The sequence below is a fragment of the Durotheca rogersii genome (genome assembly GCF_024521655.1).
Source record: "Durotheca rogersii strain YMJ 92031201 chromosome Unknown GGS23scaffold_44, whole genome shotgun sequence".
Taxonomy (NCBI): Eukaryota; Fungi; Ascomycota; class Sordariomycetes; order Xylariales; family Xylariaceae; genus Durotheca; species Durotheca rogersii.
In genome coordinates, this window is record NW_026251275.1 from 179,310 (window position 1) to 204,715 (window position 25,406).

Consider the following 25,406-nt stretch of genomic DNA (forward strand, 5'->3'; position numbering starts at 1 on the left):
TAAGCCGGCGATCAGTGTAGAGTCGATACTAATCGTGTTTATATATGTACGTCGTGCCTCCGCTACGGTTGACATGCAGTACAACGGTGCTATCATTGTGGATGGCGTAAGACAGCCGATGTGTTCGTGAAGTCGACACTATTCGAAGGCACGATATTGCCGGATACCTCTAGCCGGTAGTGTCTAGCGGTGTCCGTTCGAATGTAGCTCCCCTCTCCTCTCCGTCGCTCCCTATTCCGGGTCTATGCGGCGATCTAGGAGGACGGGACCTAAGGTCAGATCAGATACGCTAGTAGGCTGAACATCTGGACACCAAGCTATCTGTCCAAGACAGAGCGAGCTCGTCTCCTATATGCAGGCGGTTGACAAGACGGCGCGCTAAGGATGAGAGACTCGATTGCGAGAATACGTAGGTACCGGAGAACTGGCAATATCCCACTGGCCTGAAGGTCTACTAGGTTCTATCTGAGAATATCGTCCGCCGTAACCTGGAGGCGTCGGGAGATTTGCTCGCGGGAGGAAGACGGGCACCGGGACTAACTACCGACCCGGGTCCGCGCCGCGACGCGTGGGAAGCGACGCGCGGCGGCCTGGTGAGCTCGCGGGGGCCTCAGCCCGCGGGCGAACCAAAGCGGGTAAGAATCAACGTTGCTTACATATTACCTACCTCTTCTTCTTGTTCTCTGTTCTTCCCCGTATAGCCGCGCACTAAGAAGACGGGGGGGGGGGGGGCAAGCCGGAACCGTATCGGCTACGCACATACCTATGCACATATGCATATCTACCTACCCGTGTAGATGGATAGAGAGAGAGAGAGAGAGGATAGGGGCTTTGAAGGTTGCGGCTGAGACTAAACACATACGCACACGACATTTCGTGCGTATAAGTATGATGTCTGCGTGTAGGTGGCAGCGAAGGGAGGGCATAGGTCTGGACCTACCTACCTCTTGTGAGGGTGAAGGGGGGGGAGGAGGATGAGAGTATCATCCTCATCATCATAGATTGGGCCTGTCTGCCCTCGACTACCCAATGTAGCCAGCTTCTCGGTCCCGTCAGAGACGCGCTCTCGCCCCGTGCTCGGTGCAGAGGGCGTAATTATGACCGCGGCAACTTGACCTCCTTCTTTTAAGGTAGGTTACCTCGTCCTCTAAGCGTGGACGTCTGGCAACGGTAGGTGCCTGAAGAGGCAGGTACTGGCTGAGGGGGTACCTCGGACTCTCAATACATGCTGTTTTCTATACACCTGTCTAACACATGTACCTGCTGTGTACCTACGTAGGTACCTCCACGAGTGCGCTGCCAGGTACCTACGGGTATTTAAGGTTATTAAGCTTAACATTAAGCATACCAACCTACCTTAGCATATCGAGATTAGGGAATATCCGAAGTCAGGTCGTAGTACCGTAGTACCTTGGGTACTTGAGGTGAAGATAGTGCGAGTAAATGGGTCGGAGGTATATGATGTATTACATGTTGCCCAAAAGGTTATCTGCCTCAGGTATCCATGGAAGGTAGGTTAGGTTAGGCACCTGACAGGAGACAGTACTACCTGGTACATCCGTGCTGGCGCGTGTCGGAATTATGCATTATAAGATACAGCGTAATTACACGCACCGATATCCATGTCAACCAGCGCGCACACTGCACATTGATGATTCACACGTACGCGATGTGAAAAAAGACCCAAGCATCTAGACTAGACATCCTACACTACTGCCGGACCCGGGGAATCAATGGATTTTGGAACGAGCATCTGGAACAGCCGGAGAAACCCGAAATCTCGAACGTGCGTGCTCCTTGTGTCAATGACCGGTTTGTATGCCATCACCAAAACCCTAAACTTGCGAAACCTCCCGCGCGCGGACGAGTTCCGTCTCTTTCCGCCTCCACCATTCGCAGTCCCCACGCGGTAGCACTAGTACGCCGCGTGCTGCCTGTAAAAGTCCTGTGGCGCGCTCGGTTCGTTTCCCGGCGGCGCGTAGGCCTTGTACTGCGGCTGGGGCTGGGGTGCTGGATGGCCGCCCATTTGGCTTGGCAGCGATTGCCGAGCGTCGTATGCCGGGCCGCCGGGATGCAGCGGGGGCGGCGTCATTACGTGGGGCGGTTGCCCCTGCGGGATCGGAGGTGCTGACCCGGTCGGCTGAGGTGGCGGCGCTTGGGGCGGAGCATCGTACGAGTCGTGCCGCTGCGGGTTGTATGCCGTGTACTGGGGTTGCGGCAGCACTGGGGAATGGGGAGCGAGCGCAAGAGGCGTCGGCACGGCCGGCGCCGGGCCCGAGGGGGCCGGCATCGGCGGCGCAGACGGAGCGGGGGCGGTGGGGCTCGCAGCATAGGGATCTTCCTGAGAGTAGACCGAGGCCGAGTAGGGGTCAGGCCGGCCGGGGTTGTGAGTGGCGACGGGTGAGTCGTAGGCAGACGTGGCCAACTCCTGCGGATTCCCATACGTGCTTTGGGGTCTGGGTCCCGCCGCGGGCGGCTGCGAGTACGCTTGGTAGGCCTGGGGCGGGGGAGACGAGGTTTGAAGAGGGGTCGGCTGCTGCTTGCCCGCCGCGATGCGGGAGGGTTGGTCCCTCGGAGGATATTGTTGAGCTGGAGGCTGGCCGGCCTGGGCGGGAACCTCGGCGCCCTGGAGGTAGAAGGGGGCAGGTGCTGGTGCGGGCCGCTGGAAACTTGGGGGCGGGGACACGGGCTGGAATTGATTTTGCTCTAAATATATACATGTATAAGCTCAACCCGCGCAGAGCTGCGCGTTACTTCACATACCTTGTGGGGTGGGTCCCTGAGGCCCAGGTGTGTAGTAGCGTTGAGGCTCTTGCTGGATGGGCGGCGGCGGTCCCTGGGGGGAAAATCCTGGGCCGGGACCTGACGTCCCCGGAACTGCGTAGGCCTGGGGGAGGAGCGGTCTCGGCGCGTACTGATGGTAGTTCGGCTGAGGTGGGTGGGACATGGAAGACTCCAGGAGTGACTCGTAGTCTCTTCGAGCCTTGATGAACTTCTCGTTCAACTGTGTGAAATCCTCCTTCTTCTGTGAGTACTTCTCGATCAACTTGATGAGCTTGGGCCGGATGGCTAGCGTCTGGTGGTATAGTTTCTGCCGTCTGTTAGCCGCCATCGCGCGCAACTACGTAGACAGGGTTACGCACGGATATCTCCTCGTTGTCTTCTTCTCTCGGCGACGTATTGGACGTGCTCAGTAGCGTGAGCAGCTTCTCCACGTTCTTGATCTCGGCAAACACCTCGGCTTCCATCTGCGCCTCGCGTTGTAGCTCGTCCGGGGTTGGATCGGTCAGCTTCTCGACGTAGTTCAGAGGGAAGATGCCTGTCCTGCCCTTTAGCGAGCCTCGCCACCAATCCTTATAGACGGATTCGAGAACGGCTATGACGTCGCCCTTCTTAAATTCAAGCTCGCCAGGTTCCGAGGGGACGAAGTCGTAGAGGGCGCGAACCCGCGAAACCGTGGCGGCGGTCGTGCCGGTCGAGTGAGACGGTACCGCTTCCGTCGGGACAGCGGCGGCGGCGCCACTTGGGCCTGCTGTCGAGCCCAGCTCGGCGGCGGAGGGCGCGCTTTCGGGAACCTTCTTCTTCCGCTCTTCTTCCTGCAGAGACAACTTCAGCGCTATTTGCAGTTCCTCCTCCTCTTTCTGGCGATCTAGATCGGTAAGACCCGTCTTCTGGGGGGCCGAGGGCGGGTGCAGAGTCGGATTGCTCTGCTTAAGGCGGTGGTAGGCATCGTGCATGATTCCGAGGTCGGTGTCTTTGCTGAACATGTCGGACCACTCCTTCATCCTCTCGAGAATTTTGGCCTTGACCTGCTGGTGGGTATTGCGGTCGTTGGCCAATTTGAGCAGGGCGTCGGTAAAGGCGCGGCTGGCGAGCTCGCGGTACATGCTCTTCCCGCAGTTCTGGGAGAGCGCATTCGCGAGCTGACGAAATAGGGGTTAGTCGCGCGGACGGGGCGGATAGGGAGACGCTGCAGCATGGCCCGCACAGGCTACCTACCTCGAGGGTGTACAGCTGGACGTTGGCATTTCGATGCGCCAATCGCTTGATCAAACTCTGGACTGCTTGACTGGGGCCGTTCGGATCGCTCGACACTTTGTCGCACACCTCGATGATGGCCCCCCAATCCTCGGAGGTGAGATTCTCGTCTGTTGCCCTGGCTAGAGACCGGGAAGAAGAAGGTTAGTATCAAGTCACACCAAGAGCGACTTACGGGTTTACTACGTACCAATCACCTCATCGTAGGGACTGACTGCTGTTCCGCGGAACATGATGGGCAGCCTGGCAGAATAGAGGAATAGCGAGCCCGAGAGGTGCTATACCTGTCGACGATGCCGATGCGAACCCCTCTCTTCTGGTGATCGATGGGCTTGGCCTGGCCACGTCGTAGGACGTTGCGACGAGCGAACGATGCGGGTACGCGATCGAGGACGGGCAAAGGAGGTGGGATGGCTCTTTTGCTCAGGCAGAGGAAAGCAACGTAGGCGCGGAGATGGGGAGAGCAAAGACGGGTGGTAGTCCGGGTTAGGTAGGAAACTTGACGACGTGATGTCGCTTTGTAGGAGAGACGCAGGTACTTCTCGTCTGGGGGGGGATTTCGATGCTTCGTAACGAGCCTGGGCGAGAGTATGCCTAGGAGGTGGAGAGCAGGTAGGCAGGTAGGCAGATAATGGAGAGGCGACAAGATGACGTTGGCCTGTGCTCGCTTATCCGGTCGTCGTATGCGTGTACCGGGTACCGTCGCTGTCTAGCTTGGCTCCCAGCAGAGGGGCGGCACATGTACCTGGCCGAGCAGACCTCGAGCATTCGGCGCAGCCTCGCGGACGATGCGTGCGTTGGGTACATATACCCGTCGCGTTTGACTGACGTGAATGCGAATGGCCGGTATATATACACACACATAATGGTCCAGTTAGGTACTTGAGTGAGGTACCTAGGTACCTATCCACCTGATGTGCCGAATGTATGTACCTACCTATATCGGGTTAGACGTACAGGCACCCACTACTATGTATAGGTACCTAAGGTATGTTATTGCCGTCTGCCTCACGGGCAGCCCAGAGAGAGAGAGAGTGTGTGTGTGTGTGTGTTCTCTCCGTCCAATCGATGGAGAACCAAAGGCACGATCGATTCATCCCTGTCTACCCGTCGAACTGCCCACCGGAGAGCCCAGCGGAGCGCTCGAAGTACAAGTAACGTGGCTATGTAGGTAAGGTCTGTGGATGCTATCAGGCCAGGCTAGGCTAGTTGTAGGCAGGTACTTAAAGTAGGTAGCAAAACATACGCAGCCTACGCGCAATCCGCTGACGTCCGCCCTCCGCAGCCAAGTTGGACACACGAACCTATACACACATAGGTACCTACCTGCCTGCCAGTGTCGAGATGCACCAAAGACCTAGGCTGTATCGAGGTTCTGACCCAAGACAACCTCGCCACGTATGGACGCCTACCGTTATACGTGCAGGCCACGGGCAGGTCTACTCCGGAAGCGTAGCATATCCTCATCTTAACCATGTTCATCACGCACATACCTCACGACGTACGACAATACCCGGAGTGGCTAGTGGAGTTATGTGTGCATATATCCAAGTTGTAAGTATGGCACCAAATAAATATACAGATCAGAAGTTACCCTCCCCGTGGGGTCCTGGAAAACAGAAAGGAAGAGGGAAACAATACCCCCAGACACGCCTGAAGACGGTTCGCTGTCGTCGGTATTCTATTCCGTCTACCGTCGTCTCCCCATAGCTCACCATCGTCATGGTCCCAAAAAGCCGACGGCCAAACAGGCATATGTCCGCAGACCCCTTTTCTGCGATACACGTGCCCCCTGCCCCCGTCCAAAACGCCCGATCGTCTTCCTCGAGCGTGTCAGAATGGATTTCAATCCCGCTCTAGACTCCGGCCGTAGTAAATAAATAACCATGCCCAACCGATACCGTAGAACTCCCTCCCCCCCCAAACCCCTCTGATCCAAAGAATAATGACAATCTGTGGCGTAGATCTCCGGTACGTAGCCGCGTCCAAGTGGGGTCGAATCCGGTCCTCTTCCTTTTCCCTTCGGGGGATATCCCTTTCCCTCTATCAACTCGGGACTGTGCCAAATACTGCGTAGTGACCCATAAGCATCTCGATATAGAAGCCGTTGGTCCGCGACGAGAGACCAAGAATCAGTGCCGCGGCACTCCCAAGTCATTACCAACGACGGCTCCTATGGTTGGATTCGTAGACCCCTCCTCCTCTATCAACGCCGGGGCCGTGTCTCCCCTCCTCCGTACTGCGGCGAGATTGATCGCGGGTTATCTCTGACATGTCGAAGAGGAGCAGTTCATCGTCTGCCTCTTCCGCAGACGCGCCCGCGACGCCCAGGCCGGTGGCGCCTCCCCGCGAATTACCTCTAATATATCGACCACCGGACCCGACAAGACTGCTGCTTGCCGAGTGGGGTGATGCTATTCCTTGGCCGGCGCTGCCGCCGTAACGCCTGTATGGTGAGCTGGGGAATCCCATTAGGCCGCCCGGAGGCCCGACTTCCCTTTCCACAGATTCGGATTCCGGTCCAAGCATCTCTTGGGGACTGGCCGTTCTAATGTTAGCAGGCGATTGTAGAGCTGGCGCAGCGGATGCGCCCTCTGCTTCGGCAGCACCCAGCCCTAGCAGGACGCTGAGGCTAGGAGCCTCACGGTCTTCGGCGCCAAGGCTGACGCTGCGGTGGGCGTCGTCGTCGTCGGCGAGTGCGCGGTTCGGGTGGGCAACCGAGCTGGATCGCCTCGCGTGAGGATACGGCCGCGGCGATGTCGGGATGTCGATCGCGGTTGTTCCCTCATGCGTGGTTTGCGCGATTACCGTCGGCTCCTCAGCGAGGTCTTCGACATTGCGCGCTCGCGATGCAAGCCTCGTCGTCGGCGTGTAGTCGACGCTCGAGTTTTCGCTCAAGCGAGATGGGATGGCGGGCGTATGTGGGGTATGGGGCGACAGCGGCTTCCCCCCGGGCGACGACGATGCTGACATTCCCGGGACATTACCTAGCTGTCGGCTCGAGGAGCTGGACGAGCGCTGGAGCTGCATCGAGGAATTCATGGATTCGGTCAGAGCGTTGTTGGATTCGCGCATCAGATGGAACTTGCTGAGCTGGGCTGCTGTTCTCTTGGTCGCCGACTCGCCTTTCTTGGTGGATTCGAAGCTCTGTAGCGTCCTCTTACTTTCGATAACTTTCAAGAAGTCTTTAATATTGTCGTCGTCCGTTTGAAAAGATCCGGAACTGCCGGCTGCTCCGATCTCGTTTAATAGCCCGGAACCTGGTTGAGCAACTGAAGACGCGAGGCTCTGCTTGCCACTGCTGTTTTGATCGTCATCCACCCTGCTAATACCACCGAGCGACGGCCGGTTGCGACGATGCGTAAAGCTGCTACTAAACCGACCGGTGGCGGACGGCCTTGGTGAGCTGCCGACGGGGTTGTCCGGGGCGGTGGTCGAGGTGGGCGGCCCACCTCGCAAGGAGGCCGGCATCCCGGCCGTGAGCGAGGAACGGTTCCTTGCGTGCGCAGCTATATTTGTCCCTAAGGGCCGACTGAGTGACTGGGGCGATGGTGGCACATCCTGCTCTGGCGCTCGCGTTACAGGCAAAGCGGATAGGGAGCCCTGTTTGAACGGCGAAGATTGAAAGGAAATGGACGGGCGTCTCGTGGTATCTAACCCTCTAAGGGATGGTTTTCGTGCAGGGCCGCTGACAATCGGAAGAGTGTGGGGCGGGGCTTCAAGGCTCCCCGGTCTAGACTCGATCGGCGAGCTGGTATCCGAACCCGGAGCCTTGACTGCTTTCAAGGCGGATATGGGACTTGTACCGATAGGCCCTTCGCCGTGGAACGTGGATAGGCTCCCGTATCGTTGCTGGTTCTCCGTGACATCGTGGGCATGCCGATGGTATGGAAGAGACCCGGGCTCGGGCGTGTAAGACTCGTGGCGTCCGTGTCCACGACGAGGCAACGACGGCCGGAACATATCATCGGAGATGGCCATGCCGATACGGGAGCTTAGCAGCGATTCGGTTTCGACGACTTGGAAACTGCAATGGTTGCGATAAGAGACGGAAACGTAAAAACGGCCCACCGGGACTTCGAGATCGCCAAACATGTAATCGGTAGAGACGTCCCCTCTCCCTTCGAACAAGGGAATTCTCAGAGTATCGGACCCGTACGCCGGCGACTCGCCCGAGAAGACCTGGCAACGAGTGGCCAATGCGGGATGGATGCCTTTAGTTTTAGAATTTCTGGCGAGCTTCCAGGCAGGCAGGATACCTGTGGTTGTGTATATCGATCGCATCAAGACGATGGCCTTCTTGTATACTGTTGGAAGAAGAAGCCCGAAATCTTCCAGGTTTTCGGGCACGCTTCCTTTCAACTCAACGCGCCATCGTTCTAATACAAGGTGGGTAACCGGCCTGCTCCCATGACGGCCAGAACTACTGTCGCTGGATTGATCGGATGAGTTGAGGGCTTCAACGACGTCCCAACGCTTTCCATTTTCGTCCAGAATCACCAAACTTTGGCCGCCCTTCAAGTGAGACGCGTCGAGGTAAGTCTCGATAACTAACGGGGGCGGGCGGTTCTCGAGCCCACCGCATTGTTTCCATACTCGAAAGTCGTCTCGAAAGTCGTCTATGTCGTCCGTATCCAGCTGGAACTACAAACGACGCTTCGTTAGACGGAACACTCCTTACGAGATACCCCTCACAACCTAGACTTACCCATCGACTCGTCCTCCTCTCCTGAGATTTGCCCACGAGAATCGGAGTGACTTGCATGCGTGCCTGTAGTATGACGGTGCCGGCCTTCGAGTAGACATTCTAGATTGCAAACGGTTAGCAATAATCCACAATCGCAGCAACCAGCCTTGGTGAGCCGAGGACTGACCTGAATGATCTGGTCCAGTTTCTTGACGGATTCCCGACTCGGATTCGTGGTTCCACGGTTTCCGCCGCCCACTCCCGCCGCCCCGTCTTGAATCGCGGAACTTGGCCGAGACGGCGGGCGGACGGCAAGATTTGCCAGATCTCTCTGGTTATTCGTCCTCGTGGGATTCGTTTGGACCGACAGGGCGGGGGAGGCTGTACGAGGCGGAGCGCGGGGGGTCTGATGCATCGTGAGGAGGTCGAAGCCCAGACTGCGGCCGGGCGACTGGACAGCGGGCTTAGAACTGTTTGGGGGTTTTGACGTTAGCCGATAACGCGAACCCGGAGATATCTCAGGTTGGCTGTGCTGCTGAGCGCAGTGTCGGCGACGTCGCCAGCAGGCCGAGGCGTCTTACGACGAGCCGAGCCAGCTTAGATGGATACGGGAGTTGTAGTTCGATGCCGCCGGACTTTGACATCCATTGTTCGTACTGTGGGATGTAGGACAGGTGGGCAGACTAGGCACACGGGTTTATTGGGGCACTCAGTCGTTAAAAGGTCTAGAGGCACGGAGTTCGCGAGGTGAGCTAGCTGCTAAGACACGTAGGCAGACATCCGAAATAATACACATGGAAATAATGTGGATTCGTGCCGTACCGTATTTGTGGTGAACTGGGCGCCCTGCACGGCAGAGAACGTGGCGGGAGGCTCTGCTACTGGATGGATACGGGTGGCTGCAGGCTTGGGGAGCTAAGGTAGACTAGGCAGATTGTACCATGTTGAAGGTATCTATAGGCATAGTCGGAGGTACTGAGATGAAGATGGGGATGAGGGAGGGGAGGGGAGAGGAGGGGAGGGGTGTGTGCGTGCGTGCTTGCGTGTTGAATTATTGCACGGATATACCTACCTATACGTGTAGGCCCGTAGGTACCCAAGGCAGGTAGGCCGGCAGGTAGGCGAGAAGAAGGCAGAGAGGTTATGGATTTGAGGTAGCAGGTGGTGTTGATATAGGATAGGCTAGGTGCAGTCTGCGTGTACGTGCGTGTGCGCCAGTGTGCGTGTGTTGGATATAGGTTGTATGGCTGGACGGATGGAGGAGGGATGGAGCAATTCGCGAGGGCGGAAGGGTCCCCGAACGGAGAGAGACAGAGAGTGTGTGAGAGAAGGGAGGGCGCAGGCGGGCGGCTGCGGATAATGGTAGGATCTGTTCAAGTGCGGTCGAGCCGACGTCGAGAGAGTGATGAACGGCGCGGGAGACCTAGGTAGGTGGTCAGTCAGACGGGGGTTGTCCCCTCGTGATGCTTCCCAGATCTTGTGGCCATCCGTCATCGGTCCTAGGAAGTGCTAGTCGAGATTTGGGAGGGAGAGCAGCGGCAGGTAGGGTGTATGTGTGCAGGCGAGGTTAGCGATACGTCGGAGGAGGGAACCCGGCGGCATCTAGGGTAAGGTTCGATGCCAGGGCAGGCTGGAAAGGCTGCTGCAACGGTCGTGTTGGGGGAGCAGCAGAAGTCGAGGAGAAGGTAGAGATATTAGGTAGATAGAGGAAGAAGATAGCATTACGAGCCGACCGCCTGATAAGGGTAGTGGACAAAGTGAGCCAAGCCGACGACAATGCCCTTGATTGGCCCGCCATGACGACTAAGCCAAGCTGGCTGGCCTTTCAGTCGCCAGCCAAACGCAGCAGCGCTGGCAGCCTTGGCAGCGTGCTTACCTAATGGGGGCAAGCATTGTACCGGTACATGTCCCACCATCCTATACCTTTTAGGGTTGTGCCTTTGTACAGGGGCGCCCGGGGTAGGTACTACTTCCGGGAATGATGGGGTACGGGTGTCACATCAGGTACTCAGCTCTCTATGTAAGCCAGGGCTTGGCTGCGGCACTAGGTATCTAGTACGGGAGGAGGTACCTAGGCAGTGATGAGACCCACGGATGAAGGGATCGAGGTTACCTATGAGGGACCGCACAGGCATATACTATATGCTTACATTAAGGTAACCCAGCCTAGGCACAGATGGTTACAGGTACCTACCTCCAGGTAAGGCTGCTATTATGTCGGAGCACCAGGCGGGACGAAGGTAAGAGTGCTCTACCTCCTAGGTACCTCGGTATTCGGTGTCTACGTTGAGTATAGTAGACATTGACTCAAGGTTCCGGATAGAAGGTCTCTAGGCGGTAACTAAGGCATGGAAACCAACCTCAAGGTGAGCCGGCGAGAGGGGAACGCAAACCAGAGAGAGAATGAGAGAATGAGGGACTAACAAGACTGGGAGAGAGACTGGCAGAGAGAGAGACATGGTAGAGAAAAGGTATCCCCAAGGGTTGGAGACAAAGAATTCAAGTCAAGCTTACTACGTACCTAAGTACCTAAGGTACTTCTTGCTTCTAACTCCAAATGCTCGGCTCCGGCAGGCAGACATTTCATTCTATTCGCATCCTCTCACCAAAGCGACGAGGAAGCATCCGTTGGCTGGCTTTCCAGACAGGCCTCTGAGGCAGAAGGACAAGCAGGAGGTAACAGACCTATACCGTGCGCATACGTATACGTATACGCATGCAAACGATGTATACCTACATATGCCTGCCTACCTTACGCATCGGGTGCCTATACCTGCCTGCCTGAATGCTATCAACACTGATGTGTAGATAGGCATGTGTAGAGCCATGTGTAAGTACGAGCAGACATACCTACATAGTAGGTAGATGGTAAAGGCTACTATGTATACCTTGGAGGTAGGTAGAGACGTCTGCACACATGCATGCAGAGAGAGAAGACGACGGAGCTACCGCATAAGCACACCACTCGCGAAAGCTCTACCTACATGCGTCTACTTGTAGCAGCGGCGCTCGCACGATTGGCCGACCCGAAATGGAAAGGTCGCTATGACGGCGTCGATCAGCGTGACTGTTCGATGGCTGACTGTCCTGACTGTTCGGGCCAGATCGACAGCTAGGCATCTTATGCCTAGCTGCCTGTGTGTAGGCATAGGGCATATACGGGATATAGGTAGGTAGATATAACACGAGTGTATTAGAGAAATATTTAAGTATTTGTGGGGAGGAGGAGGCAGAGAGCTAGCTGGAAGAAGAAGGGCTAGGCGGACAAGAAGGGCACCTCAACAAGGTCGTCGTGTGCCTGTGGGCTGCTCGCGGTAGGTGTCGGACAGGGGTCTGTAAGGCTCACCCGTCGGGATTCCATCGTTAGGTAGCCAGCCGGACCCAGCCATAGGAACTGGGCCACGCAGGCCGGTACTGCAGAGCAAAGCTGCAGCGGAGGGGATCCGCGTCGCCCAGAAACGCGACGAGAGGGAGAAAAGGCAAAAGAGAGGAGTTCTCAACCGGCCTGCTCTTCATAACTTCCTAGGTAGGTTACCTGCCTACCTACCGTGCTTAACCTGACCTCCCTGCGTCGTGGGGGGTGAATAGGTATATGTAGGTACCTACCTAGGCGTTAATTAGGTATACCTACCCACTAACTACCCTCCTACCTAACCTAAGGTAAGTACCTAAGGCACGAGGGGCGGACCGTATTGGGTTCTCTTATGTTGAGCCGAAGTCGAGTATTCCATGCATGCATACATGGTTTACCTTGGGTAATCTCGGGTGGGCGCCTGGGATCCCGTCGTCGCAGAAATAAATCATACCTAATACCTGCCACCTACGACGTGCTCCGGCCTCAGAGCGGACATACCTACACTTGCGGAATGCGATTGAATTATGAGCTGCTGCTCGGAAGATGCCCACCACAGGTCTTATTTGCAGCTGCGGTATTTTGCTAAGCACCCTACTTCATATCCCTACCTACCTCTCTCGCGATATCGGACGGCGTCGATACGTCAAGTCACCTTGGCACCAGCTCATCTGACCAACCGACGTATGCCTCCGCGATAAGAGGCTCATGCACATCCGGGTCGTCTATCCATTAGAAATCCGCCGATGGTTCCTGCGTTGGGAAAGCCTCTCTGGTTGCATGCACGGCGGGCTGCGTTGCCATTCCGACGGCTAGCTCGGATCCGGTGCCATTGGGCTACTTGAGCTCCAAATCCGATGCTGTGCCGCGATCAGAATAACTCGCAGCGCCGTACTCGTCTGCGATGTGTGCCGAGGGCATTTGACCTATCCCTACGTCCTGTCTCCGTCGTCTCCGTCCCGGCCGTCGAACCTGGGCCGGGAGCCGTCCATTGGGCCGCCTCGCGACGTGACGTGTCGGTTGAATGGAAATGACATCAAATGACAGGTACGAACGCTTGAATATTGACGCCGCTTCGAGCCTGCTACTCCTACTACCTACTTCTACTGCTGCTGCTGGAAGCTCGTCTCGAGCAGATGCGGCTTCCTCTCCCGCAGTACCAGCAGCAGCTCGCCAAAGAAGCCATTCGCCCACGAGAACCACTCCCGTGTCCACCGCGCTGCGTTAAACGTATCTACAGATTCGTGGATCAGGCCCAGTCTATTGGTTGACGAAACCAGCATCCCTAATCCCGCCACGATCTCACCGTCGTCGTCCGAAGTCAGTAGCGACGTGATGATGGACATTGGCCACGCCCTGCCGGGGCCAACGTGAGGGCCCCCCGTCCTGCAGAAGTCAAGTCAGCAATCCGTACCCCCAAACCACGTCTTCGCGTGTTGCCCGACCGACGTACCCGTTCAGGACTGGCCCATGCATGTAGTACGGGTTCCACGTTGAGAGGACGAACTTGCGCGTGTTCTGATAGGTCTCGTCGGATGCCTCCAAAAAGTCTATAACCGGGGCGCCCAGCAGGCTCGGAACGTTGGCGTCGTCCATCAGGTTGCTCGACCCGAACCCGTCAACTTCGTACGCATAGATCTCCCCGAAAACTGCATGCTGTACTTTCCCGTGGGCGTCGATCCCGTTCCGCACACTAGACGCGAAGTCGCTCATGCGCTGCGCGAGCCCGGCATCGTGCGCCTTCATGATCTGGGCGCACCTCCCCAGATAGCTCGAGAATTGCATGTTGGCGGGAATAAACAGTTGGTAGATGGTCGAGTCGTCAGATGGGCGGAACGCGCTCCGGACGAGCCCGGTCCCTCCCTTAACGGGACTTCCGGCCCCGCTGTTTGCTAGAGTCTCTGTCGCGCTGTCCGCCGCCCGCCGGAAGGTGTACGGCGACTCGTTTACGGCGCCGTCGTCGGCGTAGGTCCCGATCAGGAGGTCCTCGGCGGTGTCGAGTATCGTCTTAACCGCATTAGCCCACTGGAACTTCCCGAAGAAATCGGAATCCCGGGTTTTATCATAGTAATCGTACGACAGCTGCAAGAATGCCGAGATTGAGTCGAGCTCGTACTTGCATTCGAAGACGAAATCCGTGCTATACGGGGGTTTCACTTGATCGGTGTCCGCCCATCCATTATTCTCGGGCGGGAGCCCGGATTCCACGGGCGCCTGGAAGGCGTTGCAGTACGGGTTTCGGAGGATGTACCGCGCTTGCAAATTGATTGCGCCGCGATATAGAGATGCTAACGAATCGGTAGACTCGTCGGCCTTTAGGAGTGACTTATAACTACGTAACTGGTTCGCACTATCGCGAAGCCACATGGCTACGATATCTCCGGTCGTGATGAAGGTGAGCTTAGAGACTGTTAATCTAGCGCCAGCAGACGTAGGTGGCGGCCAGCCCTACCTCTTCCGCGGAATTGTTGTTCGAAACCCCTCTCCATGTCACAGTCGTATCCAACGTATTTGGAAAGGTGTTCTCGAATAGCCGGAAGAGATCAGGATCCTTAACGATTTCTTTCATGTCCAATATGGTGCTCTCGACGTCCGACAGGTTGAACTTCCGGCATTCGGGCGTCGGTCTCTGGTAGGAGAGCTGATACCTCCCTTCGGAGAAGGGCTCATGCGTTGCCCTGGCGTAAGCGGAGTAATCGGGGCATTGCGCCGATGCCCCGTGAAATGTTCCATACAGGAGGCTAAGCAACAGAAGCAAAGAAGGCATTTTTACCTAGCTCTAGCTCTAGTGATCCCGAAAGAGTCCTCTAGAAAAGGCACCTACATGTGAAGAGCAACCTAGAACAAGGGCCTGGGGGGGGGAAGGGGGAGGTGTCGGGTAGTATTTGAACTCGTCCGCCTTTCTCAACTTGCTTCTCGCCCCCATGCTTTCTGGGGCGAGATCGACGCCAAGCCCTGCCCTGCCCTGACGCCTGTTGACTTGTCCCGACCTGCCATGTCTTTGACCCTTGCAGGTGGCTCTCGGATTCGGGTGAGCGTATGACATTGCTCTGAAAAGCTTGCGGGTTATAGCGGCCCCAGGCATAACAAAGGGAATAAAGCCGAGAGTTTTCTCGACGAGAATGCGGGGAAGGCTTGCCTGGGCTGATTCGGGCGCAGAGGCGCATTCTTCGGGGAACGCTGCAGCAGCATTGCGCAGTCTATTGGCGGAGCCGGCGGCCATGATCAAGCCTGGCGAAATCTTCGACCCGTCGATGCCGGCACCCCTGATTGTGAGCTTCCTAATAGAGCTCCAACGACTGTCGCTCTTCCCCGCCCTCTGAGGCTCGCGTGGCCAGTCACAACAGCTGGCCAGGGTGAAAACATGGGTGAGCTCGGGAGGGCATCATGCGGAGGACCGAGACCACCGCACACGAGCGGAGCTGCTAGAGCTAGCGTTCCTACCAACGCAAGAAGCTGGTAATAACATAAACAAACAATTGAAGAGTCGTTGGCATGGAGCTCCATCCTTGTAGGTTTCGAGGCGTCGTCTCCACGGAGTCGGTGTTGCGTCGGGGGTTGGAGAGTTCGTATTCGTGACGTTGTCGAATATTAAAGCGATGTTCTAGAAGCGGATGAATCACGCAATAAAGCATCGCGCCGCTTTGTTGCATATAGGTACTTACAATCCCCATGGTAATAGGTACTTGGGGTTGAATACTCTTACTCGGAGTCACCACTATAGTACCTACATGCGGTAGACAGTTGCGGGGAATATGCTTAGAATAAATATGATACCTAGAAACAGGTACCTGGCTGACAGTCTGTATCGCATTGTATGGCAAACTCCCCTATGAAAGGGGCTCTAAAGCCGAGAAGCCTCGGCTGCAGTTATTATATCGATGTATCACGTCGCCAACAATCACAATTCGAAACCAGCCTCCGATGATAATATTATCTACCTGTAATATCTAGGTAGGTACAATTTCGAGAGCCCGACCCAGGTTTGGGGGGCAAGTCTATATTGCTGTTAACGCATGGCACGAAGTAGCTAATTAGGGGATCCTAATGCGCTACTCGAGACCAACTAACCCAACCCGTGCGCAGGCTCCATCTCCTTCAAACTCGGATATGACGGAGGGGTTTATTACCTAGGTAGCTCTTGGGACTCGAACTCCCTGTAGTTGCGGCCCATCTTGTGCCGTTCTTGTCGGGTACGGTGTCCTTTAATACCGCCGAAGGCGATGTGTTATAACACGTCGTTCTTGTCGTGATCGGTTGGGTGTCGCCGGACTTCCTGCAGCTGCTGTCGTCGGCCGGACCGCCCTGGGTCCCGTCCCAGCCTACCTATGTCCATGTTGCTTAACGCGCTCGCCATTCTGACCCTAGAGATAGGTCGCGTTGAAGTCCTTCACGTGATCGCCGTGGTATCCGTAGCCCGAGGATCGATCGCCGCCAGCCTCTCGAAGTCCGTGTCCTAGGGCGCGGCTTCGGCCGGCCGGCCGCTGTCGTCACCGTCGTATGTGCTGTAGAAGCCCGAAGCTAGCTCTGAGCTACATTAGCCCTTGCTCTTGAGGACTTTATAGAACTTTTCGATGATGGAAGGCACTTCCCGGGCAGGGGATGAGCCGAGAAGTATGATCAAACCAACTAGGCCGATTTTGAGCGACATTTCCGTCGTCTGAATCCTGCTGTTGAGGTGAGTGTTTGGCTTTCGAATGCGTTTCAGTGATGAGAGGAGCATTTTGTCGTTTATTTATCCGGTAGATGAGATGGGGGAAGTTGGGCTCTAGTTAGAAGATCCTGGTGACGGGTTAACTTGTTGATTTGCACGCTCTTGCGGAAGTCCCCAGTGGGCAGATTCGACAATACAATACCACAGCATGAAATCATTAGGCATCAGACCGGTGATTTTCAAAGGGGACGAGGCGACGCATGAATAGGGACTCGCGACGAGAAGGGGAAATTTCTCGTTCTGGGAGGTAAGCTATGGTCAATATAAGCTTACATCGGTGGACGGTAGAGGTAGGTAAATGTTACATTGTCAGGAGGCGCGCAACTCCACGAGGCAGCCACGTAGGGTTTCCGAGGAGTTACCTGATTTTTCACCGCAACCGTGATCCAAAGCTTACTGCTTTGCCGTACCGCAGGCCAACCCTGCCTGAGAATCCCGTGTAATCCCGTCTACATCGTGCAGGCTGTGGAGTATTTGGTAAGCCCCCTCTGGTTGTCCAATGTGGACTGCGGATATCCGATCTACGGCTGTTCCTGGTCTTGGGCAGTCCAACCTTAGCATAAGTCATAGAGCGTTCCACGTCCCGTCCCTACCTATAGCTATAGCAGAGCCAAGAGGCTTAGTTTGGAATACCTATTTGAGAAGACTTCTCCATTGCGTAATAGGCATGGCGGGAGCACCAGGCTTTTATCACTGCTTGTTACCTACTGCTCCTAGGCATGTAGTGTTGACATTTCCGAGGTGCCGGTTTTGGGGGCAGACCCGGGCGTGGCTCGGCATCTCTGCTCTCCTTCTCCGCTCTGTCTCACTATGTGGCAAGCCGAGTTGCTCTCATAACGGGCTTACATACATGCCTCGGGTGGGAACGTGCTCTGGGTCTCTGTAACCGCAGGTAGGCTGCGAAGACCGCCTCACAGATCGAGGTAGGTAGATATGCCGTGTATGTAGGTATCTGTTAGGCGATAAGCGCCAAAGTACCTACTAGCGACGCCTTAGGAGGTACCTAATCTTTAGTGCGTCGTGGGTAAAGAGGAGGCACCTAGGAGGTAGGTACCTAATGCATAAAGGTACCTACCTATCTCCTCCTAACCTTAGGTACCTGTCGGGTGCCGGTTAATATCTGCAGAGGTACCTAGGTACCAAGGGCGCCAACCGTAACCTGGCTCTGAGCGTGCGGTGATTGGGGGAAGAAAGAAGTCCTCCCTGTCCCGCGGCGGAGAGGCGGAGGGGCGGAGAGGGTGCCAATTACCCTAGGGGGTACCTAATCATGTCATCCACGCCATATCTGCTACGTAGGTACCTCCTCCTAGTAGTAAGGGTTTGTCTCTCGACTTGCTCAACTCCAGCCCGATTCTAGTCGGCGATCCCTCCGCGCTACCTCGTCTATCCAGCTCGTCTTCCACTCCTTTCCAGCGTCGTGGCATTTCAACAGGCTTCTCTGTTACCCCGATTCCCAACCTGCTATTTCTTTATTTCTTTATGCGAATCGGCATCCGTATCGCCATGGGCCGTGCGCCATCTCCCCCCTGTACTGTGCGTTCCGTTTGGGACTAATCGGAAGACCAGCCTCCTGTTGTACGATCAGCAACCACAGCTCCGTGTCCCCCCTCTCCATTCTCCGTCTAAACAAGCTAGCCACGCCTTGGGTAACATGCGAGCGCAGCTATAAGTTCCGCATCTATGTGGCCGCTGATGGCCGTGCCCCGTATCCCAATAGCCATCTCGAGATTGTACTGCCGATGCCATCCTCGTAAATCCGCCGCCCCCCAGTCGGACGCGATTCAGCCGGATTCCTCTAATTGCCAAGGGTGGATGGAATCTCGTCTAGAACGCGCCCCAATTTGATCCTGTCTGCGGCCGTCTTTGATGCGTCACAGGGGTGCGTGCCACATCGGGATAGCTTAGGACAAGTTCGCAGGGGACGGCCGCAGGAGGCGAATGCGGATATCTAGGCCGATGATTTCTAGTCGATTTTTTTTTTTGGATGAATGGATTCTTCACCTGACAGCAAAGCCGAGGTGAGAAAACTAGCTGAGGTCGTCGGGCTGGCCGTGAATCTGATCGGGAATAGGATCCTTCTTCGGGTGTCGATGGCTTTGGTGAGCACGAGCGTCATCTGCCTTGCCATCTGCAGTCGATACCTGGATTAGGTAGGCTCGGAGAGCACAGCTGTTATCCAGGCTGTTGCTCTTGGTCCGCTATGGCACCGTTCCTCACGAGCTTCCCGCGCCGCCGTCGGTTTCTCGTCGTCGTCCCGGTGCTGGCGCTGCTAGTCTGGGCTTTGCTCCCTTCTTCTCATAGGTTCAATCCTCCAAGCGCGTTTTTGGATGCTTTCAAGGGCTCATCAAGAATATCTAGCGACAAAATTCTCCGTTATGTCGACCCCCTCATCGGAACCGTGAATGGAGGTATGCGGCGGCGGCGAGCATGACTTGGGTTCGTGACGTTCGGGAGAATTGTTGCTGAGACCTTGCTTAGGCCACGTTTTCCCTGGTGCTACTCTGCCGTATGGTCAGTCGCTCAAAATGCTGGGCATGCAGAAGCCCTCTTGCTGACGAGCGGCTTAGGCATGGCGAAAGCGGTGGCGGATTCGAATAACCGTGGAGAGGCCGCCGCCGGGTTCGTCTCAGACGACTCAGAGATCCAAGGCTTCTCTCACCTACATGATTCAGGTAGCTAGGAATCTATAGTAGGCACGGTTGTTCTGCTAACGTATCGCAAGGCACCGGCGGAGTGAGTTAGTCGTATCCGCTAACAGCACCAATCTAACGAGTCATAGAGTCCCTCGCTGGGAAACTTCCCTCTCTTCGTGCACCCGGGATGCCCTGAGGACGACTTCGCCCAGTGCAAGTATACCTACATAGGTAGAGCCGTCCCGAGGGTCAAGGGAACTGCCACCGCGCGACCGGGCTACTTTGCCATCGGCCTCAAGAACACTGTGTATGCCGAGATGACAGCTAGCGAGCATACCACGCTCTATAAATTCAGCTTCTCGGAACAGGACGAGGTGGAATATCGCAATGCCGTGATGCCCAATAGCCCCTTGATACTTGTGGATTTGGCCGACCTGAGTAACTCCCGGACCGGGGGCGATATTGAGGTGAACCCAACCACCGGCAGAATAACGGGGAACGCCTCGTTTGCTCCCTCATTCGGAACTGGATCGTATAAAGCGCATTTCTGTGCGGATTTTAGGGGGGCCGCGATCCGGAAGACGGGGACGTTTTTGCAATCCGACGCGACCGAAGAATTTAAAGCGATTGGCCATTTGGGAAGCGATTTCTACATCCCATCTGGTTCGGCAGGTGCTTGGGTTCACTTCGCCCGTCCGCCCAAAGGCCAGATCATGGCACGCGTTGGCCTCTCGTTCCTGTCCGTGGAGAAAGCCTGTAGAAACGCGGAAGCCGAGATCCCCGACTTCGGCTTTCAGGATGTGGTCAGGGCTAGTGAGAGCGCCTGGAAAGAGAAGCTGTCCGTCGTGGAACCTGATTACTCGGGTATGAACGATGAGTTACTGACGACGTTTTGGTCTGGGCTCTACCGCGCGCTTATCTCTCCGCAGGATTATACGGGAGAGAATCAACTCTGGGAATCGGACGAGCCGTACTACGACTCCTTCTATTGCATCTGGGATTCGTTTCGGGCGCAGCACCCGCTGCTCACCATTGTTGACCCTGCGGTTCAGACGCGCATGGTACGCTCTCTGATCGACACGTACAAACACGAAGGTAAGCTACCGGATTGCCGCATGAGCTTCAGCAAGGGTTACACGCAAGGAGGCTCCAACGCGGACGTAGTGCTCGCAGACGCTTTTATCAAGAATCTCACAGATGGGATCGATTGGGAACTCGGTTACGAGGCCGTCGTCTCCGATGCCGAGGTAGAACCAAACAACTGGTCTACATCTGGGCGGGGCGGTCTCGTGAGCTGGCACGAGTTAGGTTATATTCCGTACGATGATACGGATCGCAATGGCACGGGCCCCATGACCCGTGGCATCTCTCGGACGGTCGAGTACGCATACGACGACTTCGCTATTGCGCTTATGGCGCGAGGACTCGGCCACAAGGCCGATGAAACCAAGTACCTACAGCGTAGCCGCAATTGGAAGAACCTGTTCAACCCAGATCAGGAAGACCGGTTCCGGGATGAGGCCGGTGGTGTGCAAAAGACGCAGTTCAAGGGATTCCTGCAGCCGCGCTTTCAGAACGGTACGTGGCGATACCAGAACACGCGGCTCTGTAGCCCGAATTACCAGCCACACAGCTGCTACTTCGACACACAGTACGACACGTACGAGGGCAGCCCCTGGCTCTACACCTTTTACGTGCCACAGGACATGGCGGCGCTGGTGGAGGCTCTGGGTGGGCGGAGCGCCTTTGTCGAGCGCCTGGACTACTTCCACAGCTCGGGTATCAACTATATGGGCAACGAGCCTAACTTCCTGCCCACATTCCAGTTCCACTACGGTGGGCGCCCTGGTCGCAGCGCGTACTGGGTGCACCAGTACATACCGGCGCAATTCAACGCGAGCGTTAACGGGATCCCGGGGAACGACGACTGCGCGATGGGGGCCTTCACAGCATTCGCCTTCATGGGCTTCTACCCGGTCGCAGGCCAGGACGTGTACCTGCTGACGGCGCCGCTGTTTCGCGAGGTCAGCATCCGTACGCCGAGCGGGAAGATGGCGACGCTGCGCAACGTCGCCGGTTTCGACGCACCCGAGTATAAGTCTATCTACGTACAGAGTGCACGGCTCGATGGCCGGCCGTACAACCGCAGCTGGATCACGCACGATTTCTTTCTGAACGGCGGAACGCTCGAGTTCGTTCTCGGGCCCGAGGAGAGCAACTGGGGCACACGTGATGAGGACCTTCCCCCGAGCCTATCGACGGGGATGCTGGATTAAGCTGGGGGGACGGATGAGCGGACGAACGGGTGATTGAACAGCTGAATAAGTATATATATACCTATATCGTCGGGACGGACGGGGCCGGGCTAGACGGATACACCAAGCGGAAAACTGATCCGGGGGGACGTTACTGCTGAATAGTATCTTCTCACTGTATCGTATCAAGTAGACTTTTCAGATGGGAATTCCTTATTATTATTATTAACAGAATTGAAGACATCTTAACGACCGCCGTAATAACGGGGAGATACATGGCTCTAGTGGCGACTTGGAATATAATTCTGGTCTACTGAGTAACGAGAGGCATATATTAGCATATCGTGGATTTTTTAATATGGTACGGGAAACCTTTCTAGCTCGAGTTATAAGTGATTAACGGGGGTAAAGATTGTGTCCCCTAAAAACGAAACCGTGAGATGTGAACAATGTAGAAACGCCGATCCGATAGAGAACATGTCCTCTCGCCCGCAGCTGGCCTCAGGCGAACATCCTCGAATTCCACCTCCACACGTAGTCGCATATCATACATAGGTACATCACACGCTTTGAGAATCGGCCCTCGTCCTCCTACTCGTCTCCGCCACCCTCTCCTCCGTCCGAGTCCTCGTCGAGGTTGGGGTCGGGCATGACGACGCTGTTGAGGAAGGAAACCTGCGTTCGCGCGCCAGGAAGTCAGTTATACGTATGTACGAGTCGGGAGGACGACAGAGCCCACGCGGACGGGCAGACGGAACTGGGATTTCTTCCCCCTCCCCTCCCCCCTTGGGGAGAACTCGGGCAAGGAGGGAGAGAGAGGGGGGGAGGGAGAGGGTGATGTAGAGAGAGAACGGGAAGGAAAGCCCCCAAAGGGAACCGAACAAAAAAAAACTCACGAATCTGACCATGGGCGTGATGACGTCTATGATCCTATCCTGCGCGTCGGCGGCCGTCAGGTCCGCGTCGTCGATGTGCCTGACGACCGTGTAGTTGCGCAGCTTGAGGAGCTCGATATCGCGGTGTTCGGGGTGGAAGCCCTGTTTTTTGGGGGGGGAGAGGGCGTCCCTTCATTAGCAATCACCCGGAACGCCTATTGCCTATGTATATGTATGTATCTATACAGACGGATAGATAGGCAGGTAGATACATATTACATGCTACAACCATGTCCGTAGGCCACGCATAGCCAGCTACACGAGAGGGACGGGGACAGCGAGCGAGCGGGCACACACACACACACGTACCTTGGGCTTGATCTTCAGCGCGCCTTCCTGGTTCGCCTGGGCGAAGGCCTTGAGCGCGGCCTCGACGTCGTCGTCGTCGCCGTCCGCGTCGGCGGCGGCCTCGGGGAGGAACGTGCGCCGGAAGGCCGGGTCGCCGAGGACGCGGCGGATGCGGTGGGGGCGCTCGTCGACGCTGGCGCGCAGCAGGGCCAGCGCCTCCTTGGCCGGGTGCCACAGCCCGCCGCCGACCATGCAGCGCCCCGGCTCGACGTGCACGTAGTAGCAGGCGTAGGGCCCCTTGCGGCCCGTGCGCGACCTGGCGGGATGGCGTCAGGAGCCGAGCTGGGAGACTTGCACGAAGGAGAGAGAGAGAGAGAGAGAGGGAGGCGGGGACGTACCATGCAGCTGAGAAGTGAGGCTATTTCGGAGGGGGGGGCGCACGCGGGGGTGCGGGAACGCGGTGCGTTAGCGTGGACGGTGAGGCTTCCCCTCTACTCGCAAGTGTCGATAGCGGACGATGGACGAGAAGGGAGGAGGAGAGGCGGGCGAGGGAGCTTACCTTGTACGGGGTGTGATCGTTGCTGAAGCGGATGTCGCGGTAGATGCGGAAGATGACGTCCTTGACGGGCAGCTCGGGGATCGTGTCGTCGACCTCGACGATGCGCTCCGTGAGCGTCTCTACAAACGATTCCCAGTCCTTGAGCGACCGCCTGTACTCCTCATCGTAGGCTGCCGGCGAGAGGCGAGGAGAGAGGAAACCCATATCAGTACGAGATTCGTATGACGTTGATCGATGGGATATCGGGGTAGGGTGAGGAGGGAGATGGGGAGGACGGTGGGGAGAAGATAAGTGCGTACTTTTAAGCCACTTCCTATAGTTGTTGGCCTTGAGGTCCTTGAGGAAGAGTAGGGTATTCTGATGAAGTCGGGTGTCCTCGTACTCGACACCGCCAGTGTCGCGCAGCTCGATCGCTGTGAAGAGTTGATGACGTTGTGTCAGTATGTATTCATTCGTCCATCCACTCCATAATTGTATCTCTCTTGCAAGGACCCGCAACTTTCGTCGGGACAACTGGTTTAGATGTAGGAGGTGCTTACTTGGTAGATAGGTTACCGTGATGCGGTGGTCCTCGTCATATTCGTCATCCTCAACTTCATCGTCTCTATTATCCTCTGCCTCGTTAGGCTCTTTGGGTTTGGGTTTCGCCCCGACTTTTGCTTTGGCTTTGGCGTTGGCCCCATTCTTGGCCTTCGTCTTTGTCGTGATTCTAGATTTTGCCTTGGACTTTGGCGTAGCAGCGGTACCGGCCTGCTGTTTCGCTGGTCTTCCACGCCGGCGCTTCTGGACCGGGGGTGTTTCATATTCCTCCTCCTCCTCCTCCTCCTCCGTATCCTCTCCATCTTCACTTTTGTCATTCGTGTCGTTATCGTGGTCATCATCGTCGTCCTTGTACACATAGCCGTCATCCTCGTACTGCTCTGGTTCGTCGTCCGATTCGGTTTTCTTGGGCCTTCTTCTCCCGGAGGACGTCTTAACCTCCGTCTTCGCTCCTGCCTTGCGCTTGCGGGGTGGCGTTTGGTCCCCCCTCTCAGAATCGCCTTCTCCTCGCTTATCATTTATACCGTAGTCATCATCATCATCGGTGCCTTCGAAGTACGCGCTCTTCTTGCCTCCGGTACTGATACGCTGGGATCTGCGACGCGAGCCGCCGACAGACCCGGGCGTAGCGGCCTCGGCGGCCTTGCGTTTCTTGGCAGGCATCGGATTGGGAGACTGTGGACCCTTCCTCCTTGATCCGCCAAGTTAAGTTAGTTTCCTAGCTAGAAGGTATGAACGAGCGAGTGTAAATCTATGAGCGTGATGAAACGTGAGGCGATTGATGGGTTAATGACGCGTCTCGGTAGATCGCGGGGTGTCTTATGGAGGACACGTCATCACGTGACACCCCGATCTTCCGAGACCTTCTCCCCTTTTCAGAAACACTACCTCTCTCTTCTCTCTAGGGATCCAAGACGGGGGCGGCCTCAGTTTGTATCGGTTTGTAGATGGGTGTTTATTCAAGTAGATATCAGCGCTTACGGTCAGGGTAGGTAGGTACTTATTTTCCAACTGCTATCATCCCCCTCCCCTCGACCCGTACCCGACATTGCAGCATCCCTAACCTTTCTCTTGTCGTGCATGCCTCCACAACCCCTCTCTGCGTATTGCTCCTATGTTAGGACCTCTTTCTTTTGCCTTTCCAATCGTCTCTCTTCTGCCGCAGGCCGCTGGTATGAGGTTTCTAGCTTTATCGTGGGCGCTTACCGCGCTGATCGCGGCGATCGTGCTTCCGGTGCGTGTCAGGTCGGATCTATACACTCTCTCCCTTTGACCTCTCTCAGACAGCGCGCTAACCTACAACACTACTAAATATCTAGTAGCATAGCCCGTCGACGATCTGCCGCGTGGCTCCGAGTGGAGACATGGCCCGAAGACCCTTCAACCACATCCAAGTGTAGGTAGG

The 25,406-nt window shown here is 56.2% G+C and overlaps 6 protein-coding genes across 6 annotated transcripts; 1 reads left to right on the forward strand and 5 right to left on the reverse strand.

Annotated features, from left to right (window-relative positions):
- Positions 1–1,435: 1,435 nt before the first annotated feature.
- GGS23DRAFT_588796 (uncharacterized protein) lies at positions 1,436–4,992 on the reverse strand. Its single transcript, XM_051517570.1, has 5 exons — positions 4,229–4,992; positions 4,000–4,160; positions 3,144–3,923; positions 2,764–3,091; positions 1,436–2,706 (listed from the first exon to the last, which is right to left on the reverse strand). The coding sequence occupies exons 1-5, from the start codon at positions 4,269–4,271 to the stop codon at positions 1,916–1,918; spliced, it is 2,103 nt and encodes a 700-aa protein (XP_051367489.1). The 5' UTR covers positions 4,272–4,992; the 3' UTR covers positions 1,436–1,915.
- A 1,203-nt stretch (positions 4,993–6,195) lies between these two features.
- Positions 6,196–9,140, reverse strand: GGS23DRAFT_608012 (autophagy-related protein 13-domain-containing protein; the record flags this gene model as incomplete). The annotated part of the gene is made up of 3 exons (XM_051520141.1): positions 6,196–8,682; positions 8,747–8,845; positions 8,913–9,140. The coding sequence occupies 3 exons, from the start codon at positions 9,138–9,140 to the stop codon at positions 6,196–6,198; spliced, it is 2,814 nt and encodes a 937-aa protein (XP_051367490.1).
- Positions 9,141–13,145: 4,005 nt separating this feature from the next.
- Positions 13,146–15,173, reverse strand: GGS23DRAFT_395963 (glycoside hydrolase family 125 protein). The gene is made up of 3 exons (XM_051513551.1): positions 14,530–15,173; positions 13,531–14,477; positions 13,146–13,463 (listed from the first exon to the last, which is right to left on the reverse strand). The coding sequence occupies exons 1-3, from the start codon at positions 14,842–14,844 to the stop codon at positions 13,181–13,183; spliced, it is 1,545 nt and encodes a 514-aa protein (XP_051367491.1). The 5' UTR covers positions 14,845–15,173; the 3' UTR covers positions 13,146–13,180.
- A 1,268-nt stretch (positions 15,174–16,441) lies between these two features.
- GGS23DRAFT_601119 (uncharacterized protein) lies at positions 16,442–16,800 on the reverse strand (the record flags this gene model as incomplete). The annotated part of the gene is made up of 2 exons (XM_051519171.1): positions 16,442–16,561; positions 16,636–16,800. 2 exons carry the CDS (start codon positions 16,798–16,800, stop codon positions 16,442–16,444), a joined length of 285 nt encoding a protein of 94 aa, XP_051367492.1.
- A 1,987-nt stretch (positions 16,801–18,787) lies between these two features.
- On the forward strand, positions 18,788–21,940 carry GGS23DRAFT_588819 (glycoside hydrolase family 92 protein). Its single transcript, XM_051517571.1, has 5 exons — positions 18,788–19,199; positions 19,270–19,302; positions 19,359–19,463; positions 19,514–19,524; positions 19,571–21,940. Exons 1-5 carry the CDS (start codon positions 18,992–18,994, stop codon positions 21,698–21,700), a joined length of 2,487 nt encoding a protein of 828 aa, XP_051367493.1. The 5' UTR covers positions 18,788–18,991; the 3' UTR covers positions 21,701–21,940.
- A 234-nt stretch (positions 21,941–22,174) lies between these two features.
- On the reverse strand, positions 22,175–24,872 carry GGS23DRAFT_396100 (uncharacterized protein). The gene is made up of 7 exons (XM_051513552.1): positions 24,001–24,872; positions 23,761–23,874; positions 23,462–23,631; positions 23,301–23,320; positions 22,924–23,218; positions 22,576–22,716; positions 22,175–22,354 (listed from the first exon to the last, which is right to left on the reverse strand). The coding sequence occupies exons 1-7, from the start codon at positions 24,662–24,664 to the stop codon at positions 22,271–22,273; spliced, it is 1,488 nt and encodes a 495-aa protein (XP_051367494.1). The 5' UTR covers positions 24,665–24,872; the 3' UTR covers positions 22,175–22,270.
- Positions 24,873–25,406: the final 534 nt, after the last annotated feature.

Bases quoted from the DNA above. Each gene is read 5' to 3' on its own strand.
- GGS23DRAFT_588796 (XM_051517570.1), bottom strand. From the start codon at position 4,271: ATGTTCCGCGGAACAGCAGTCAGTCCCTACGATGAGGTGATTG. The intron at 3,924-3,999 runs GTAGGTAGCCTG...CTATTTCGTCAG, and splicing joins TCCAGCTGTACACCCTCGAG to CTCGCGAATGCGCTCTCCCA. The intron at 2,707-2,763 runs GTATGTGAAGTA...GTATATATTTAG, and splicing joins TCAGGGACCCACCCCACAAG to AGCAAAATCAATTCCAGCCC.
- GGS23DRAFT_395963 (XM_051513551.1), bottom strand. From the start codon at position 14,844: ATGCCTTCTTTGCTTCTGTTGCTTAGCCTCCTGTATGGAACATTTCAC. The intron at 14,478-14,529 runs GTAGGGCTGGCC...ACAGTCTCTAAG, and splicing joins ACAACAATTCCGCGGAAGAG to CTCACCTTCATCACGACCGG. The intron at 13,464-13,530 runs GTACGTCGGTCG...TGACTTCTGCAG, and splicing joins CATGGGCCAGTCCTGAACGG to GACGGGGGGCCCTCACGTTG.
- GGS23DRAFT_588819 (XM_051517571.1), top strand. From the start codon at position 18,992: ATGGCACCGTTCCTCACGAGCTTCCCGCGCCGCCGTCGGTTTCTCGTC. The intron at 19,200-19,269 runs GTATGCGGCGGC...GACCTTGCTTAG, and splicing joins CATCGGAACCGTGAATGGAG to GCCACGTTTTCCCTGGTGCT. The intron at 19,303-19,358 runs GTCAGTCGCTCA...CGAGCGGCTTAG, and splicing joins TGGTGCTACTCTGCCGTATG to GCATGGCGAAAGCGGTGGCG.
- GGS23DRAFT_396100 (XM_051513552.1), bottom strand. From the start codon at position 24,664: ATGCCTGCCAAGAAACGCAAGGCCGCCGAGGCCGCTACGCCCGGGTCT. The intron at 23,875-24,000 runs GTAAGCACCTCC...AACTCTTCACAG, and splicing joins CACGGTAACCTATCTACCAA to CGATCGAGCTGCGCGACACT. The intron at 23,632-23,760 runs GTACGCACTTAT...TCTCGCCGGCAG, and splicing joins CTATAGGAAGTGGCTTAAAA to CCTACGATGAGGAGTACAGG.